A 21,208-nucleotide genomic window follows, 5' to 3' on the forward strand; every position below is an offset into this window, starting at 1 on the left:
ACATGTTTCTAGACAATATCAGTATAAGAAGAATTGCAGTTGGATCTGGCTAATCCTCTATAAAGCTCTTTATTCAATATTTAAAAAAGAACTTTCACTCGAAATGCATACAAAGGCATGTACTAATTCTCTTAATTAATCATGGGTGTGTTTTTGGGGGCGTAATGTGAAATAAACCAGTAAATCAGAGTGCCAGTTGTAATTCCCTTTAAGAACCAGGTGAGCTCTGACTTTGGCATGTTCGTATCTTAACAGCGTGGCGCTTTTGTGCGTCTCAGCAGAGACAGATACTGACCTGCACGTTCACACTGTGAAGATACACCTGCAGCTCATTTGAGGGACCAGTAATGTTATTTTATTCTTTATTCTGTTTATTGTTGAATTACAGTGTGTGTAAAACAAGCAGGGGTGTACGAGCGCTGGGAGCACCAATAGGAATGAACTCTGATGATTGTTGACAGTTGTCAGGGTTTTAATCAGTCAGTGGAGCTCCAGTGTTTTCCATCTCCAACATGTATAGAAACACTCCACCTGAACACACCTCACTTCCGGATCACTACGCCCATCAATGAAGATTTATTCCTAAAATCACACAAAGCATGAGACTAGACGGTTGACGGGGTGCAAGGTAGCAAAGAGCATCGCTAGGCGCCTAGTGGAGGATGTACAACAGTGTCCCAAATCTTAAAATAACAACAAAAGTATATATATATATATTATAAGGCACACTGTAGATTTTTGGGAAAATTAAAGCATTTTAAGTTTTTCAAAGCTCTTTATTCCGAAAAATACGGCACACACACACACACACACACATACACACACATACACACATTGACAAACAGCTCAAATGGCAGGCGTGCGCACTCCCGACTCATCCAGACACACTTCTGCAGTCAGGTCACATTCCAGCGTGCCATTTCACAGACATTAGTGAAAGAGTTAGAGGGCTCTAAATGAGAAATGTGGCTGAGACTATTTGCAAACACAGCCTGCCATGCTTAATGACCATCCAAATATTTCAGAGGGACAGCTACTGGTTAGCATAAAGCGCGGCGCACACATCCGCTATAGGGTTATCAGGTATCGAGGGGCCTTTAATTGAAAACGAGTTTTACAGCCTTTATTACTTTGTCAGGAAATTCCATCGCTTTCAGCGTTTTTCAAAACAACAAAATCCCAGCGAATGCATCTCGGCGCGCGCCGCATAATGGGGAAAGAATTCAAAGGTATCCAGAGGATGCACGAAAAACTCCCAGGAGAGAGAAACTGTTGAGACGTGAACAAACCGGATCTTTATGTAGCTCTCTCTCTCTCTGTGGGAGGAAGCACGAGGCGCGGCTGTCAGGGCAAAGTGTGCTGGGGAACATGCTAGAGAGATAATTGGGGGAGAGGAGGGGGAGCACCTGCCATATACTCGCTCTCGGAGGCCTCCCAAATACAAATACATCAAAAAGAGAGACACAAATAAAATACAGCTCTGGAAAAAAAATAAGAGTCCACTTAAAAATGATGAGTTTCTTAGATTTTATCAAATTGAAAACCTCTGGAATATAATCAAGAGGAAGATGGATGATCACAAGCCATCAAACCACCAAACTGAACTGCTTGAATTTTTGCACCAGGAGCGGCAAAAAAAAAAGTTACCCAAAAGCAGTGTGTAAGACTGGTGGAGGAGAACATGATGCCAAGATGCATGAAAACTGAAAACTGTGATTAAAAACCAGGATTATTCCACCAGTTATTGAAAAATGAACATTGTTTTTTTTATATATATAAACTATGGACAACATTTCTCCCAAATTCCAAATAAAACTACTGTTATTTAAAGCATTCATTTGCAAAAAAATGAGAAATGGCTGAAATAACAAAAAAAAAGAAAACCTCAAATAATGCAAAACATGAAAACAAGTTCATATTCATAAAGTTTTAGAAGTTCAGAAATCAATATTTGGTGGATTAAACCTGGTTGGTTTTTAATCACAGTTTTCTTTTTCTATGCATCTTGGCATCATGCTCTCCTCCACCAGTCTTACACACTGCTTTTGGGTAACTTTATGCTGCTTTACTCTGGTGCAAAACAAAATTCAAGCAGTTCAGTTTGGTGGTTTGATGGCTTGTGATCATCCATCTTCCTCTTGATTATATTCCAGAGGTTTTTAATTTGGTCAAATCAAAGAAACTCATCATTTTTAAGTGGACTCTTTTTGTTTTTTCCATTTCCAAAGCTGTATACTAGTATTTGAATTGAAACCATTATTAATGGTATATAAAAACTTGCGTCTTAAAAAGTGTGATTAATCGCAGTTAATCACAGAATATTGTCGTGATTAATTTGATAATTGTTTTAATCGAATGACACCACGATTGTTACATTAGAATATAATTAAATTAATTAACAAAATATACTGTACGTGACATTTTAATATTCTTCTCATTAAATACACTACACTACAACATTCAACACACACCTAAACACAGATACGGTTAAAGCAGACACTGGATAAACATCACAGGCATGTTGTGGTTTCACCAGAGATTTTTAGACACACAGAGCAGCTCCGGTTTCACGAGCTCCCGCTGCGCTGTCACATCCTGATCCCATGCTTTATTTGATGTTTGTACAGTTCTTTTACTGTGTTATTGGTTTGGGCACCTTCACAGCTCCTGGTAAAGGTTGCAGTGCTATTCTTTCATACTCAGTGTGTGTCTGGATTACCAATGGCTTTTAAAACAAAATAACAAAAATAAAATAAATAGGAAGAAAAAGATACAGTGGCTATTAAATAAAAAAGGCAAAAAATATATATATACAAAAGGCTCCTGTTCTAATATACGTACACTATGATTAACTTATATAAAGTATGTACTAGTGCATTTAAAAAAAAATAAATAAATCTGAATATCACTGAATATTTACTTTCAGTAATTCAGTTCAAAATGTGGAACTCATATATTATATAGATGTATTACACACAGAGTGATCTATTTTAAGCGTTTTTTTATTTCATTTTATTGTTGACGATTATGTCTTACAGTCAATAAAAACCCAAAAAATCAGTGTCTTAACTTTTATGGAGATGCGGATTTCATTTTCCAGCAGGACTTGGCACACTGCCCACACTGCCAAAAGTACCAATTGATCTTATATAATAATATTCTAATTTTCTGAGACACTGATTTTTGGGTTTTCATTGGCTATAAGCCACAATCATCAACAATAAAAATAAATACATCTATATAATATATGAGTCTCACATTTTAAACTGAATTACAGAAATAAAGTAACTTTTTTAATGACATTTTAAATGATATTAATATATATATATATATATATATATATATATATATATATATATATATATATAGTCAAAAGAAAATATATATATATATAAATATGTGCTATTGCTCAAAAATCTTAAATAATTAGAATGTCATTAAACAAAGTTACTTTATTTATGTAATTCAGTTTATCATATTATAGAAGACCAATCGGTACTTTTGGCAGTGCGGGCAGTGTGCCAAGTCCTGCTGAAAAATGAAATCCGCATCTCCATAAAAGTTGAGATATTGATTTTTGGGTTTTTATCGGCTTTTTATTACATGTTAAGTAAGAACGGATTAAAAAAATAATTAAGAAAAAAACAATACTGAAATTTAAAAAATGCTTTTTTAATTATTATTTTTTATTTTTTTCTTACTTAACATGTAACATACTGTTTGAAGGTACTGTTAAGATCTCCCAATTATGGACATTTCTTTATTTTTAACTTTAATTAAAAGCATCTAAATTAAAACTTAGGCAACTATCTAGCTCTTTATTAGTTATCTAAAAGTTTAATTGGTATAATTTTATTATAAACGCTCCTTGTGTTCTATTGTGACCTGTGTTGTAAAGAAATGTACTGATTTTACTTTAAGATCAGAGCTCAAGTGCTCTGAATGAGAAGCTCCTAAAATAATAAAAAAAAAATTATTACCATTAGTTATGGAAATATAGGAAACTATATGATCGTGTTTAGTTAGCAAATTTTCTTGAAAAAATGTACTGAATGGATAACATAACATATATTTGTGACATAAATAATAATTAAAATTAGTAAAAAGAATAAAGTCATTTTTTTTAAATAATTGTGGCTAATGCATACTACTTCATTAGGCACCTTAATATAATATAGTACACTTTTTTGCTAAATGCAGCATGCTTTTATTATAATAATTTATTTTTTTCTTACATTTTACTACCTCTCTGATCTGTGTGATCTGGATCTTTAATGGCATTAAAAAAAATGGTCTCTCAAGGTCTCGGTCTCTCCACTCTGGATCATTATTCTCTTATGTAAAATCAATCATAATCTTTCAATACCTGTGGTCATTAAAGGTCATGAGGGACATGGCCATGTCATAATGGGAATAGAGAGAGAATGGAGGGGCTTAAAAGGATTAAATACAGCCATATAATACCCATATAATCACTTTTTTGTCTCCTATTTCCATGCAAACACCCAAAAAAAAAACACAAATAAAATTGCAAATGCAAAAATGCGTCTATCTGAGGAGCTCCAGTACCTGCGTGTGAGTGGGTGGGATGTTCCTCCTGCCGTAGACGCCGAGCAGAGCGTCTCGCGAGAGGGACAGGTTGAACTTGATGTAGGTGGGATGATGCACGGCCATGTGGAAGCGCCAGAAGAGGCCGGGCGGGATGACCTGCACCACTTGGGTCCCGATGTCCACTTCGCCGCGGTCTATGGCGCGCCCACGCTGGAACTTCTCTGTAACAGAGAGAGAGAGAGACACACACATAATACAGCGAGTTCCGAATTATTATGCAAATTGGATTTAAAGGACCGATTTGTAACTAATTTTCAGTGGTAAATGATAAAATGATCAGGATGTATCATCAGATATTAAGGAAACATGTTGAGGGAAAGCACTGGCAGCTCTTCTGAGCATGGCTTCAGCAGTACATTCCTATTTTAATAGAATCATACCAATTAAACTTTTAGACTAATAAAGAGCTCGATAGTTGCTTTTAATTTAACTTTTATTTTAAATGCTTTTAAATAAAGTTAAAAAATAAAGAAATTTCCATAATTGGGAGATCTTAACATTACCTACAAACATTACGTTCAAATTCAAAAAATAATTAAAAACCATTTTCAGTATTTCAGTATTTTTTTTTTGTATATATGTATATATGTATATATATATATGTACTAATGCTCAAAAATCTTAAATAATTAGAATGTCATAAAAAGTTACTTTATTTCTTTGTTTGAATGAGCGAAATATGATCAGAATTATGTTAATTAACACTGAGACACTGAAGCATAGAATTATTATTTAATTAAAATTATTTTTAAGAACAGCTACACACAGTGTTCACGTGCGCCCAGAGCTACGTTATTATAACATTAGATATACTTTTCATTATAGTTTAATTTTATTTTGTTTTTTATTTTTTCTCCTACAGTTCAGTAAGTTTTAATTCTTTTTTAGAGTGGGCTTGCTAGTTTTTATTAGTTTTCACACATCTCATCAGAGAGATCAATCTAAGAAACAAGATTTGCGTGTTCTGGTGTATGAGCTACTCACAGGTAAAAGGTCTCACATACTGTATCTCATTTTTCTCTTTTATCTGCTCATATTCTAATCCCATACAGAATTCTGCAGTTTCTCAGTGTTTTCTGTCGTATTTTGCGACTAAACAAGAACCACGGACCATGAGGTGCCGCTGCGCTGCCGCTGCTGTGCCGAATCCGACTCCCTGCTGAATCCGACTCTATCCGATTTCTATCAGAAATTTTAGGAGCCGGTTTCTAATATGACTTTCTTGCCATGGTAGAAGTTACTGAACGCGTCTTTCACTGGATTGTGTAAAGTTCAGCCTGGCCCAACTTGGCAACCCGAGGTAGCTTCGTGTCTGGGGAGGGGTGGGCGGAGCAGACTACTCTCTGTGATGTTTTGAAATTGGACTGCTGTACATATTTCACACGCTCGCTCTCTTTTCCTATATAATGTACCTTTAAATTTTTTAAGGCAACCGGTTTCCTCAAACGTTTTAAGTAAATTCAACTTATCTGGACTTACAGTGTAGGCTGTTATCATCGTGAGGTTCGTTAGATAAAATCACGGTGTAAATCAGCCTGTGAACGGCCTGACCGCCGCTCACGCTCCTCGTGCTCGCGTGTGAACGGTCACGTGGTGACATTAAGTGTAGGACTGAGGTAATTAAACCATCAAATTACTCGCTCGGCCGACCCTCCTTTGTTTCTTTCTAAAGTAGTCCATTAAGAGAGTTCACGGCAGAGGCCGTCAAATTCATATTCCCAGTCTGGCCCTTTGTGTGGGTGTGAATTTAACCTCCTCCGGCCCTATTGTTGGCCCGGTTCAATCGTGAGCTATCTCCTCCCTCCGTTCCGCGACCTCCCTCGACCGAGACTGAGAATATATGGCGGCAGAAGCCCTCGGCCGTTAACCAGACAAAGGCGAAGTAGACCTGGGCCGTGATTTATGAACACGGCGGCTTATTTTCAATCTATAATGCCTAAAGCTCCCTTACTACAAATTATTGAGAGCCGTTGAGTCATTGAAAGGCAGAGGTGATAAATCACGCGGCACGTCAGCGGTAAAGGAGACGTTTTCTTCTGCGGCACGGCAGACGTGGCCTCCGTACTGTGTACTCGGGCTGTGGAGGACTCGGCTGTGTGCAGTACACTGAAAAAAATATGCATAAAATGTTTCTAAAAAAAAAAAGAAAGGCAACTTTCTGCATTCGCTTTTTTAAAGTAAATTTAATTTTAGATTATTAATATTATTACAATATTGAATATTGGCAGTGAGTTTGAAAGTTGGAGATTTAGAGCTCAAAAAGATGACAAGACCGACCCAGAGCTGCTACTTTTCTCCTGAACAGGTAAGCTAACTGGAAAGCTAATTCGGTTAGGCCTCCCACGGCCCGGTACATCACGGAGCTTTAGCTCTCCCTCGTGTAACATACAGTCATATATATATATATATATATATATATATATATATATATATATATATAAAACGCTAGATACAGGTTTTTAGAAGAGTTTAGAATCGCTCATACTCTAAGTTCTCTGCCTCTCCTACTAGTCTAAACTTGTGTAGATTCAGCCTGCTGAATTTGGCAACCCAACTAATTTCGTGTCTGGGGAGGGGTGGGCGGGGCAGACTAATATCTGTGATGTTTTGTAATTGGACTGCTGTAACTATTTCACATGCTCGCTCTCAGTTCCTACAGAATGTACCTTTAAGTTCATAATATAACTTATAAGTCAAGCCTATGTTGACTTATAATATGTCGTTATTGTAATATTCTAATCTGTGTGTAGGTGGGTGGGGGTGGGGTGTTGCAGAATACAGACTATATTAACTATAGCAACTGCCGAGCGCGCGGGGACTGCGGTTCGAGTCGGTGAAGTTCTAGTTAAAGCTTCCTCACGAGAGCGAAGATCCCTAACGTTTCAGCAATAAGCAGAGATTAGCCCATTAAAATGACTTCTCGCGAGCAATTGCCCCTGAGATTAAAGTTTTCTTTACTCAGACCTCGGTAAAGACCTTGGTAATTGGGCATTACGCCGTAAGCCAAAAATCACAGATAACCCTTCGCTAGAAGCGATGATTTCCTGGCTTCATCCCGTGTTATGCCGCTGCGCAACGAAGAGCAACCGCTAACGGGTCACGAGCTTTGTAGTCATAGAGATCAAAGCTTCAGAGGGCGAGACTCGGGACTCTTTCCCTTTTTTACACTTATATTCGTATCCAAATGACCGACTGCAAGTGAGATCACTTACCAAAGGTCAAACGCTGATCCTCGGTCCGCACTCGTAATCATGCTCACAGCACCATCAATCAAAGGGTGTTTTTGATTAGTTCAGACCTTCAGATTTTTCAGTTTGATCCAAAACAGAATACAGCAATGACTTTCCTTCATGTGCATGCCTGACGCAAACAGATTATGCCTAAACAGACTTGTGACTGTATCTACTACAACTGTAGATTATCCCTTATTTAGTTATAAGGCTTGGGTGTCACGTTGAGTTAAGAAATAAGTTAAGAAAATCTAAGTCAAATAAACAAAACTGTAATAAAAGAAACACTTACATTTAAAGTAAAACAAGTGCTGGATGTTAATCTACACAGATTTCTCTCCTGCAAACTGTTTATTTGGGTGAGTAAAGCGCTTCAGTTTATTTACAGTAAGCTTAGATTACCAAATTTCTCCAGCACTAAGGCTGGAGCATTAGCATTAGCAGCTAACTGCCCTAGCAGTGCTAGCTTATTTACAGTAAGCTTAGATTACCAAATTTCTCCAGCACTAAGGTTGGAGCATTAGCATTAGCAGCTAACTGCCCTAGCAGTGCTAGCCAGGGTTAGGAGCAAGCTACAGGCCGATAAGACTCAACTCTGAACGGGGAATTAGCGAGCACAGTTAACGGGTAATGCTAACGCTGCTCCAGCAGTTCTAGCCGGGTTAAGAACAGGCTGCAGGGCGATAATACTCACCTCTGAACTGGGAAATAGTGAGCGCAGTTATCGGGTAATGCTAACGCTACTTAGGAGCAGGCTACAGACTGAATGGAGAAATAGCGATTAGCGGCTAATGCTAATGCTTCTCCAGCCTCGGTGCTAAACTGAAACTCCTGAATTGCGCTGCATTTCTGCGGAGTGGATTTACTGCTTCTTAATACTGGATTATAAGGCGCACTGTAGATTTTTGGGAAATTTAAAGGATTTTAGGTGCACCTTATACTGTGAAAATATAGTGAAATTCAGCCTCCCAATGTCATTTTGAGCAGAACACCAACAATAATAAAAAAAATAATAAATATTAATAAAAAAAGGGCTGTTGTATGTGTATTAATATCGATGGTATCCAAATCAGATTGGAACGCAAAAATAAATAATATAAAAATAAATAAATAAATATCAGCCCTTCACTACAAAAAAAAAAAAAAAAACCTTTTAAAAACTCCACAAAACTCCCATTTAGGCTGCTGATTTGATGCTGCAGACTCCTCATCCCCAACAGAAAGGACTTAAATGAAAGCAAAAAGCCACCCAACAGACTATATGTGCAATATTGCACTGAAAGCATGCAGGTGATCAATGGCTCGTCTCCGCTGATAACAGAGCGGCTGAGCGCTCGGAACGGAGCGCGGGAATCGAATTCAATTGAAATGCTGGAATGTGAGAGGGACACGTTGGTTTGATAAGCTAATGAAGATTGAAGCTCCGACGCATCTGTATTTCATTACGCCGCATTCAGAGCCCAAATCGCATTCGGGCGCCGCAGTCGAGAGACTCCAGCTGCAGGTTTGCGGCGCAATAATCTCGGAGGCCCGGGCGCAATCAAGGAACAATGGGGCGCTCCAGAACTCCCTGCGAGTAAAAAATTACAGCCATCAGTCAATCTCAGGGGCCGATGTACTGTACAGAGTGTGAGCTCACTGCCAGTGGCAGCGGGGTTTTCCTCGTATCCATCACCAGAGAAATTACCAGCTGCTTTTTACAGTACGACAGTGATGTACAGACTGCCTGTGCTGAATCCTGAAACTTGCAGATACTGCTTACTAATACTCTTTATAAACACAATACTGATAAAGGTTTGATGTACCAGTAAAGTTAGAATGAAAAATATGCAAATATTTATATTCTGAGTATAACCACATGTCTTATTTTAGTAATTACTAGCAAAACCTGAAAAAAAAAAGACAAAAACATATTGAATGGATTACTTTTTTTACTATTTTAAAATAATACATTATAAAGCAGACACTCTTGTGCAAATAAACAAATATGACTATCTATAACCAGGATAACAAGGAATTTAACTCTGAAGAGCTGCCACTATATCAGAAGATCTCTGGTTCAAATCCCAATTATGCAGCTTGCCATGCGCTGTCAGAGCCCAGAGAGAGTACAATTAGCCTTGCTCTCTCTCTCTCTCTCTCTCTCTCTCTCTCTCTCTCTCTTGGTATTTATAGTAAAAGGTAGCAAAGCTATAAATGTTGTTTTTAAACTGTGTCATTAAACATTGAATAATAACTACTGTTTTAAAAACATAATGTTTGAAAACCTGTATTGTGTATGATGAACACACAAAAGGTTTTAACTTTTAAATGGGAACGGTGTATTAAAACAGTACTAATACGTCATAAAATAGAATATTTTAATTGAGAGTAAAAAAAAAAGAAATCATACAAAAAAAGCTATATTTAAAAGTCTCATACTTATAAGTCTCAGTTAAGGTTGACACATGCTATTAAAGCATATTTTTTGGTACGCTTCAGACTTATTTAATAATTTTTTTTCATTGGTAAAGAATGATTAAGGCTTAATTGTCCATTTTCTTGCTTTTTACTAAAGTTAAAAATAGAATATTTTAATTGTAAGTAAGAAAAAAATAATATTTAAAAGTTTCATATTTATAAATATTATTTTTCTGGTGAGCTTTAAACTGATTCTGATTTTTTCATTGATAAAAAAGATAAAGGCTTAATTAGCCATTTTCCTGCTCTTTACAAAAGTTAAACATATAATTAAATATATCTAAGCGCGTAGAAACAGCCTGAATTGATACATCAATGCATATCTGAGCTCCCAGGGCAAATCTGGCCCATTATGGTGATTAAACTAACCGGCCACAGACTAAAGGTGTTAAAAAATCCCTTTGTCTGAAACGCCGCGTCCAGATTCAACACATCCTGTCCATCTGATTCCTGCCTCTAATCTTCTCAAATAGACTCCTCTCTGCCTTTGATGTGTATTATTTTAGAGTCTGAGTAAAAATGGATTGAATTTCCGGCGCTGCTTCTGACATAGCAGCACATTCATTTGTACGGCCCTGGAGTTATGCGTGTAAAACAATTACACCTGTAATCTATTTTCAAAGGAACTAAACTGTCTTTTCAATTAAGGTTATTATTCCTCAAACCCTAATGAAGCCTCCACACGCCCGGCCGTTTAATACGGGCCCTGTCTGACAGCACGACTCGTCTTCAATCTTCCGAAGTTCAGTCATGTGACTCCTTTGCTGCGTTCCCTCCACTGGCTTCCTGTTGCCGCCCGCATCCGATTCAAAACCCTGACGCTGGCCTACAAGGCAAAAAACGGACCAGCACCTTCATACCTGATGGCGATGGTCAAAGCCAGATCTGCACCAAGAGCTCTTAGAGCTTCCAGTACGGCTCGGCTCGAACCTCCATCACTCAAAACACACAGAAAACAAACATCCAGACTCTTCTCTGTGCTGGAGCACCAAGGTGGTGGAATGAACTTCCACTGGATGTCAGAACAGCAGAATCACTCGCCGTCTTCAAACGTCGACTGAAGACACATCTTTTCAAAGAGTTCCTAAACTAATAAAAAAAAAAAAAAAAAAAAAGGTTCCTAGGGTTCTTAACATGATTAAGCTCTATGTATCTCTTGATCCTAGTCTACAAACTAGCTTTGGATATCTTAAGTAACTTTGAAGCACTGTTGTAAGTCGCTCTGGATAAGGGCGTCTGCTAAATACCATAAATGTAAATGTAAATGTAAATGTAAATGTAAATGTCTGACAGAGAGCGAATGGAATTGAGTTCTGAGCTTTCATGAGCGCTGCAACCTGGCCGAGCTTAAATGGCTTTCTGAAGAACTTGCCTTAGGAGAAATAAAAATATCACGGAGGTGCAGGGTCACTATAATTAAAGAGGTTTAATTAAAAAAGGTTTTTGAGTCGGCACCTAATAAGCCTCCACCCTTCCCATTTTATTGGCAAATTTAATGTCAGCCAAAGTCAGTGATGGGATAATTCATTTCCGCCCGGCAGCCAGACAGAAAAATATATATAAATAAAATATATCACACCCTATAGGGAGTGAAAAATTAGGTTTTCTGTGTGTTTCACTGATTCTTCAGAAATTAAGGATATTCTATTTTTTGTTAACTGTGACTCCATTACATCATCCCCAACACCTCGACTAATTCAAAAAGTACTACAAATACACTATCATTCAAAAGTCTGGACTTAAATTCAGTGTATTGTCATTATCTAAAAATGATCTGCATTGTAGATTAATACTAAACTCATCCAAACTACGAGGAAATCATACAGAATTATTTATTAAATAAAAAAAAAAGTGTTAAACAAACCAGAATTAGTTTAGACAGTTTTACACATCTCTGCTGGATTTCCTTATTCAGCTTAATGAGGTAGAGTCTCCTGGAATTCAGGCTTTCAGTTAACAGCTGTGCTGAACTCGTCAAGAGTTAATTACTTGAATTTCTTGTCTCTTAATAAAGTGTTTGAGAGCATCAGTTAAAGTAAAGTAGTGAAGAGGTAGAGTTACAGGTATACAGTGAATAGTGAATATTTGAGTAATGTTCGAATCCAGATTATGGCAAGAACTGCTTAACTAAGGATTGAGATCAGTCAATCGGAAAAAAAAAAATAAAAAATCAAGAATTTTGTGAAAGTATCCTCAAATACAAAAACATCATGACAAAACTGGCACTCATCAGGACCGTACCGGGAAAGGAAGAACAGATGTTCATTTTACTCAAACATATATGTATAAATAGCAAAATCAGAGAAACTGATTCAGAAACTGAAGTAGATTGCAAATTTTAATTTTGTATTAATTAATTTTAAAAAACTGTAATATTTAAATTATTTTTCTGTGAAATTGCAGTGTGAATACTGCACTAGCGCAGACTAGTGGTGCTGAAATGATATACTGTGCAGACATGTATCTTGTATCATTGTTTACTCCACACTGTCACACAAAAATCCCTTCAAAAACATCTTAATAAAGCACTTTTCCAGCGGCTAAAATTTCAGATTTGAGTTTCTGAGCGGCGGGGTTGGACAGGGACCTGTCCATCACTTCAGAATATGGGAGGGGAGGCCCATCGCCATTCTGGCTATACCAAGAAACTGTATCACTACACAGATAGCAGATCAATAAATGTGATGTTGTGGAGAGAGCAGTCAATCTGCAGGACATGGGGAGAAGGCAATGCAGAGTATTGACGTTCTTAAAAAAATAATAATAATAAATAAATAAATAAATAAAAAAAACCCTGCTGTCCTCCAGACGAGAAAGCGTCATCTGATCAGCCGGGACACACATGTGAAATATTACATTGAATATTAAAGTGATATTAAGTGGAATATGATCTGATCTGTGTGCACATGTGGCATGTTAATGTACTAAAACGTGTTCACCAGCGCAAATACCAGGCCCTTTGATGCGAGTGCGGTGAGTCATTGTGATGATTCGATTGAATTATTAACGGAACATCAGGCGTGAATCTAAAACAGCTGATGTGTGCTGACTACTTTCTCACTGCTTTCAGAAGTTTCAAGTTTGGGGAAATTAGCTGGCACCCTGGATTAAAGCCAGCGGTGACTCATCAAGAAGGATAAATAGAAATAAATGAAAAACATTAATAATAACTAAAATATCTTGTTTGTTCGCCTCAGGTTCATTCAAAAGAATCAGGATCAGCGACACTGGGATCATCTGAGCAACCCATCGTTAAAAGCAGCAGCCGTGTGAAGCTTATTTACAACAAAAATAAGAAGATTGCAAAATTTTCTACATTTTTTGCAATATAAGGTGCACTTTAAAATTCTGTAATTTTCACAAAAATCATCAGTATGCCTTATAATCTGGTGCGCCTTATGTATGAACTTTACCACTTAGGTTATTAGGAGCAATAAAGCCATTGTTCGGAAGTGCAGCATTATAATTCAGTTATATAGTTTAGTTCTCCAGCACCGAGACTCGAGACTAGAGCAGTATTAGCATTAGCTGCTAACCACACTAAGCGCTAGTTAGCTTTTTCGCCATTCAGAGGTGAGTATTATCGGCCTGTTGTCTGCTCGTAAACCTGGCTAGGTTTACTACTGGAGCAGCATTAGCATTAGCCGCTCACCTCGCTAATCGCGATTTAGCTTTTTTGACGTTCAAAGGTGAGTATTACTGGCCTGCGGCCTGCTGCTAACCCCGGCTAGCACTGCTGGAGCAGCATTAGCATTAGCCTATAACTGTGCTAAGCGCTAGCTCTTTTGCCATTCAGAGGTGAGTATTATTGGCCTGTAGCCTGAAGTGGTTTATTATCTGAAAATTGTGTCAAAAAAAAATAAATAAAAGTTTTAGCTTTTGAACTTAATGCAAAAAAGAGACAAACCTGAGAAAATATTATGCACATTAAAAAAATAAATAAATAAATAAAAAATGAAGTGGTTTATTATTATTATTATTATTTTTCAATTTTATGCGTAAAGAGATAAATCTGGGAAAATATTATGTACATATAAAAAAATTGAGGAGAAAAGAGAAAACAATAAAAAGGAGAGAAATGAAGGTCAGTCCTGTTCATACTGACGACTGCAGCGACAGTGAGGAACATGATTTTACTGAGGTAAAATTCAGCTGACAGTAAACCGAGCTGAAAGGCTCATTCATGCTGAAGTGCTTCTCCTTACAGTAGGCGAGATTAACGGCCATCTCGTCTCGCCAGCTTCCGCGCTACATACCTGCCATCTTTAAAACGCCGCCGCCTCTGAAATACAGTGCCCGTGACATTATAAATTCAGCTAATCCTCAGGTCGTTTGTCATTTGCTTGCTAATCACACGCTTTGCCGTATCTGCTTGTCTCAAAGCGGCACTCCAGAAGCGGGCGTATCTGACACTGAGCTTTCTTCTGTCCCCTAAAGGAAACGCTAACCCTGCTAATAATGAAGGAAAGCCAGCAGGGCCAGATAGCGTAATGCTACAATTATTCAGCCAGCTTTCACTCATTGTTAGCCACACTAGCGTCCCTGTGTGACGCTGTAGTATGTATTCGTGTAGAGGTAGCAGGGTGCTGAGGATCTGTATGATATGATATACTGGATTCTGATGGTGCAAATTTATTCGTAAAGGATCTTGCAAGATTTAGAATCTATACTTTGCTAATTCTGCAAATTAATGTAATCTGTGTGTTTCTTATACGCATTCAATAAACATCTGTCCTCTGTTCTCTTCTTTTGTTTACCTCCCCATGTGCTCTATGTGCTTCACATGGCTCTGTTTTGTTTTTGGTCTTTGACCCGCCCTGTCATCTCTAATCCCTCCTGTCTCATTTGTAACCCCGCCCCCTTGTTACTTCCACAGGTGTCCCTTGTCTGTGCCTGTTTGTAAATACTCCATGTGCTCCTTTGTTATCTGTCGTGCTTTTTGTTTGACTCTGTCTAGATGTTTTTTTTAATGGTGTTTGTTGAGCTTCTGACCTGTCGTTTTTCTGGTTTGTTTTCTTTAGATTATTTTATTCTTTGTTACAGTAAGTCCTGGGTAGTTATTTGTTGTATAGCCTTAGTTTTTTAGTCTTCATGTTTATTTCTTTGCCTCAGTTTTTTTTGTGTGTTTTTGTAATGTCTAAAAAATGAAACCAACTTGCATTTGCATCCTGCCTCTGACGTGTTACAATTACATTCCTTTTTCATAAAATGGTATGAATAAGTTTGGGAATCCCTGATCATTTTCACGATTTTCCTTTATAAACCATTGGTTGTTGGGATCAGCAATTTTTTAGTTAAATATATCATATAGCTGCTGATATTTTAGAGGTGTAATGAAGTGTATAGGATTTACAGAAAGTGTGCAATAATTCTTTAAACTAAATTAGGCAGGTGCAAAAATGTGGGCGCCCTTGTAAAACCTATACACTTCACTTCACTTCTCAAATATCACTGTGCTCTTCTACTATATGATACATATAACCAAAATTGCTGATCCAAACCACAAATGATTTATAAAGTTTATTAAAAGTCTTAAAAATTATCAGGGGTGCCCAAACATTTTCATACCACTGTATTTATTCGTCTAGAGGTAGAAGGGTGCTAAGGATCTGTATGATACTTTATTCTGGATTCAGATGGTGCAAATTTATAAAAAAAAAAAAAAAAGGATCCTGCGAGACTTAGACCCTATACTTTGCTAATTCCGCAAATTCATGTCATCCGTTTGCTTCTCATATGCATCCAATAAACATCTAAACAACATTACATTATAGTTTATGTTACAAGCTACCTTTTTTTCTCTTTAGAGTTTGGGGTTCACCATAAGACTGAATCACTCATGGATTCTTAATGCTATCACTCACAGTCCTGACTCTCATTTATTCACTGATATGATGGGAAGTTGGTAAGAAGACGGGAAGGGCTTCCTCTCTTTATTTCTCTCTCTCTCTCTCTCTCTCTCTCTCTCTCTCTCTCTTTTTCAGCAGGGGCTAGGTATTCTAAGCACGCAAAGCAAATGGTAACAAGATTAAGCAATTACATTAACGTCCCTAATGAATTTGTAATCATTTCCGATGCGTGTTCCTGATTTAACCGCGCTCGCCTTTAATACAATATTTATCACTGTCCTGATTCCGAAGAGCATGGCCAGGACCCTAATCCAATGGAAGGAGTATTGAACTAGTTAAAGCAATATAGAAATGAATCTCAACACACATCTGTTGCAGAGGCGGCGTCTGCAGCGGCTCTCGCAGCTTCCTCGGCTTTCTCAGCTTTCCCAGCTTCCCCAGCTTCGCCGGCTCTTGACTTTAATGAAAACACTCATTTGATTCACGTAGCTCTGATTGCATTTGACAAGCAACACGACACCCCCGCAGCCTGACTGCCCGGGCGCCGATACCATCCGAGTCGAGGATATCGACGACCGAGCCGCAGGGAAACGGCGGCCATCTTGCTCGATCCACATTACACGGGTATCAAATGAAACAATTCGACTAAAACTAAAGCCCAACGTGCCCTTGAAAAAAAAAATAATACAAAACATATCAGCCAGGAAAGGAGATTAGGAAATTAGAAGTACGCCGACCTCCTTTGGGACCTTGGTGGATCTTGTCCATGCTGTACGTGTCCAGCGGGGTGACGGCGCTGGCGCCGATCTTGGCCTCCGCGTCTTGTTTGCTGACGCCGTTCTCGTACAGCTGCGCCTCGGCCGCCTTCAGGTGCCACGTCAGGCCGAACAAGTGCACGGCTGAGGGGAAGACAGGGGAAAAAAAAAAAACAGGGGAGAACAGGGTTAAAACAACAAACCAAACAAACCAACGCAAAACTGTGAACGAAGGTCAGAAGGCACGGGTGAGGTGGCAGGATTTGACAGAACATGGCCTAGCCAAGCCCTAGCACCCTCCATCAGCATTCTGGGCATGCGGAGCGTGTCTGAACCTGAAATTAATGAAATATATAAATAAATAACTAAACAAATATATAAATATATAAATAAGGTTTGCGTGAAATTTCCATTTTAAATACCTCACAGTTTGTGTGCTTATTAAGGCGCCGTGTGACAGAGGTGAGCAATTAAGGCAGTTCTTCAGAGGCTGACCTCAGGCACGCATTAAATTGGTAACATATTCTTTTATGCATACCTAATGATCCTTTCAAAAGAGCCTGTGATGTCCAAATTCCATATGGAGGTCTCTTTTTTTCCCCCTCAAACAACAAGAGGAAGGGAAAACACCGTCTGTCCAAATGTTTACCGTGAGACGCAATCAAAGCGACGCCGCCGTAACGAACGTCCTCCGCAGAAAACCACCTGCCGTCTCTCGGAAACTTTTTTAAACTAGCTCTGTCCACATGAAACCAAAAACTCCCCAAAGAATAATTGCTGTTAATCATTATTTATCACTAATTTGGCAAATTATAGAGCTGAGAGTTCAGACAGTCAGACGCTAATTAAAACGGAAAAGCGTCAAACGTGTCTGAGGCAACAGCGACTTGTGAAACTTGACGTTAGGTGTTAGATAATAGATTTTTGATGTTCATACCTTCACCTTTACAGAGGCGGCTGGCTGTAATGGTAGCTTTAACAGAACCAGTGGCGCGAAAAAAGGGGGTATGCAGCGTATGCAACGCATAGGGGTGCTGCACTAGAGGGGGCGCCAAATCGATGCCGGGAAATAATTTCTAGTCGACATTTTCTGTAAGAGCTGTTTGTTCATGTATGATAATACACAGGGGCGTCGCCTGGCCTGGGCTTCCGAGGCTTTAGCCCCGAATTAATTTCCAGTAGCCCTGAATTGTTTCGCTCAGCTCAGCTGTATTATAAGTGAGGAGAGAGGCCGCTGTCTGCTGTGAATGTAAAATATCTTGACGCGAATCACAGAGCCGGTTCAAGGATAAAGTTCCGCCTTTCAGGAGAAACAGCCAATCAGCTTGCTGGTTTTGCGGAGCACGGTGGGCTAGTAGGTAAACCCCCGCCCCAGCCCCCCCGCCACGTCACTGAGGAGCATTTTTGAGGGTTTTTTGAGTTCTTGCATTGGGTTTCTGCGCTGATGTTAAAACATATCTGGATAAACGGCGATTTTTCTAAAAGAAAGATAACTTAACTAACCATGTAAACTGTGATGAGATGTTTCTGATAGCTGGTTAAAAAGACTTGTCTCTGAATCAAAACACACTGATCAAGGTTTGAGAAAAAAATAAAACTATATATGCATATATAACTTGCCCTGATGTACCTGATCAGCCAATAACCAGTAATACATTTAATTTTCAAATAGTTTTTTTTTTAAATTTGGGATTGCAGGACTACTGTAAGCTATAATTAGCGAAAAATTAATTTAGCTGGAAGTTGTGGATAGCCAGAATTTAGTACTATACTTAGTTTAAATGAGTGTCTTAACTCTGGTCTCTGCCCTAAAATTGTATGTTTTCCACCAGATCCAACTGATCAGCTAATAAACTAATATAATTAACTGGGCTGAGCCCCAGATTTTTTTTACATACCCAGGCAACGCCCCTGATTATACACATCAAAAAACAGAAGCACAGTGGCTGACTCTCTGACTCGTAACAGAGGGTGGCTTTGTTTAAAAACAACAAAAAGCATTCTGTTTTTTTATTTTATTTATTTATTTTTTTTAACAAAGGAAACGGGAACTGTTGCTTTAATGGCTTTAATGTCATTTAGTTGCCATCCAATAACTGCTTTTGTTAGATCCCCAACACATCTATTCATTGACTTTCACTAAAACACAAAACACACGTTTACTTTTTGGATTAGTAAAGAGAGGAAGTGAAAGATAGAGAGATAGAGAATGAGAGAGAGAGAGGGGGAATGAGAGGGAGAGGAAAAAAATAAAAAAGCATCACATCAAGCATACAGAGAAGCCTGGGTTACAGACTGTCATCCGTCCGCTTTGCTGTTTCTGATGGAGATCATGTTTTGACTACATCAAAGCTGGAGAACATATTCCCCCTGTCGCCCGGCGCTCTCGCTCGTCTCCTCCGCACAATGCCTGCTCACAGAACGGCCTCGCGCTCAGTCCCCGCTGATGAGGAATACCTAATTAATTTCAAAACTAGTTCAAACCAATTTACATCCGCTTCATACCTCCGCACTAACATGTGATCGGCCTCTGTGACAAAGGGAGATGAGTAATGAGTTCTGAGGGTTTGACGCGGGCACTGGGCACAAGCCCTGCAATTCCTGAGCTCCTACCTGCTTGTAGAGAAGGTAGAGTAGAGGTGGTACGATATGAGCATACATATATGACCATTTGATATGACCATGCGATATGGCGTGTGACGGTACCAAAGTCCTTATAAGAAAATCTGTTCACTAAGGAGCCATTTTTGCAATGGTGCTGAGCAGTTATTTCCAGTTATTATGTTACAAGACCAGCCTCCTATTTCTATAAATGGGGAGAGACCAAAGTACTGGAAACTGTAGGTAAAAATAGCATTCCAAAAACATGTTCTAAAAATCACGAATAGTTTGGAGCGTGTAAAAATGGCTGAAAAAAAAAATATTTTTTTTTTTATCTTGGTCTGGCTTTTCTGGCTGTTCAATGCTGTTGGCTTAAAGATAAATTTCTTAACTTCAGCAAAATGAGCCAATCATCTTGAGTAGAAGGGTGATGCTTTCCATCAGCTGCTGGAGCCCTGAGAGGGCACAACTGGCCTTGCTCTCTCTGGGTGGGTAGATGGTGCTCTCATTACTCCTAGGGTGATGTGGATCAGCACAAGGCTGCATCTGTGAGCTGATGTATTGGAACTGCTCTGCGAGTCCATTTTATCTGGACCAAAAAGCTTTGGTGTGAAAATACCCTAAGAGTTTTACATGTTTCTGCTTATGTTGGGCATAAATTACAACCAGTCCACATAAAACTATGACTGGAATCTGGCCTCTCATAACTCTTGACATAACTGTCTAAGGGTTTTAAAGGCTGGATAAAAAAAAAAAAAAAAATTGTGATGTATCTACGCAGTATAGCACAGATGAACCTGATATTTCTGCAGAGGCAGAAATTACCAAAATAAAAGCATTTTTAAATGGTTAGGAAATGTTTATAAAAGTTTTAAGCAGGACTGGTTGTTTTATTACTTAAAATAAACACATTTTAACTATTAATGGAAAAAAATAAATATGGTTTAGGGGGTTTAATGGCTTTTTAAATCTACAGTACTTTTCCACAGCATGCAGAGCGAGAAAAAAAGAAAAGAAAAGAAAAAAATCTCTCACTTCTTCTCTTTTCACATCTTGCCACTGGTTATCACCTCTGCCACTGGGTTGGGTCAGAGTAATCAGAGCCGTGGCAGTCGGCTTATACTTTCGCAGCGGCTAAAAGCATCTCTTGACTGGGCGTTTGGTTAATGTTGACCTGTGACTAACCCGCATGCAGAAAAAGCACAGAAAAAAAAGAAGGCCCGCGTTTCCTCCAGCCACAATATATCTCAATGATAAATAAAGAGCATGCCAGTGCGTCTGCTACAGCAGCACGAGTAAACCAGCGCAACAGTATTGATCGCAGGCCGTACGATTTTTGATTCAAATTTTATGTGTCAAGGTAATATGAGGCGATTTATAAGCGCGTGATATTGACCGCTCTCTGCACTGCGGTACACCCCGGTCTGGGCGTTTGTCATGAGTTGAGGGTTTGCTGCATATTCAGGATCTGCTCATGCTGGAGAGCTTTAGTGAAATATATATATATATATATATAAAAGAAATGCTATTTTTGTCTGCTTCCCTTTGCTTCTCTTTGCTCTATATAGCCAGTGAAGTATGAACAAGTATGAACATCATTTTCATAAGGTAAACAGGTGTTTAAATCACACACTCAGACATATATAGAAATATATATATATATATATATATATATAAATAAAATACTTACAGCATAATTACA

At 38.5% G+C, this 21,208-nt stretch overlaps 1 protein-coding gene across 1 annotated transcript in view; it reads right to left on the minus strand.

Moving 5' to 3' along the window:
* Positions 1 to 21,208, minus strand: part of LOC103038474 (teneurin-1) — a 382,057-nt gene that overhangs the window by 168,095 nt on the left and 192,754 nt on the right. The window contains exons 7-8 of the mRNA XM_049484363.1: positions 16,888 to 17,049; positions 4,570 to 4,772 (exon numbers count right to left, since the gene is read on the minus strand). Of these exons, the coding sequence (XP_049340320.1) occupies positions 4,570 to 4,772; positions 16,888 to 17,049 (365 nt within the window). The remainder of the gene's footprint in view (positions 1 to 4,569; positions 4,773 to 16,887; positions 17,050 to 21,208) is intronic.

Source organism: Astyanax mexicanus, chromosome 10, assembly GCF_023375975.1.
Source record: "Astyanax mexicanus isolate ESR-SI-001 chromosome 10, AstMex3_surface, whole genome shotgun sequence".
Lineage (NCBI taxonomy): Eukaryota > Metazoa > Chordata > Actinopteri > Characiformes > Acestrorhamphidae > Astyanax > Astyanax mexicanus.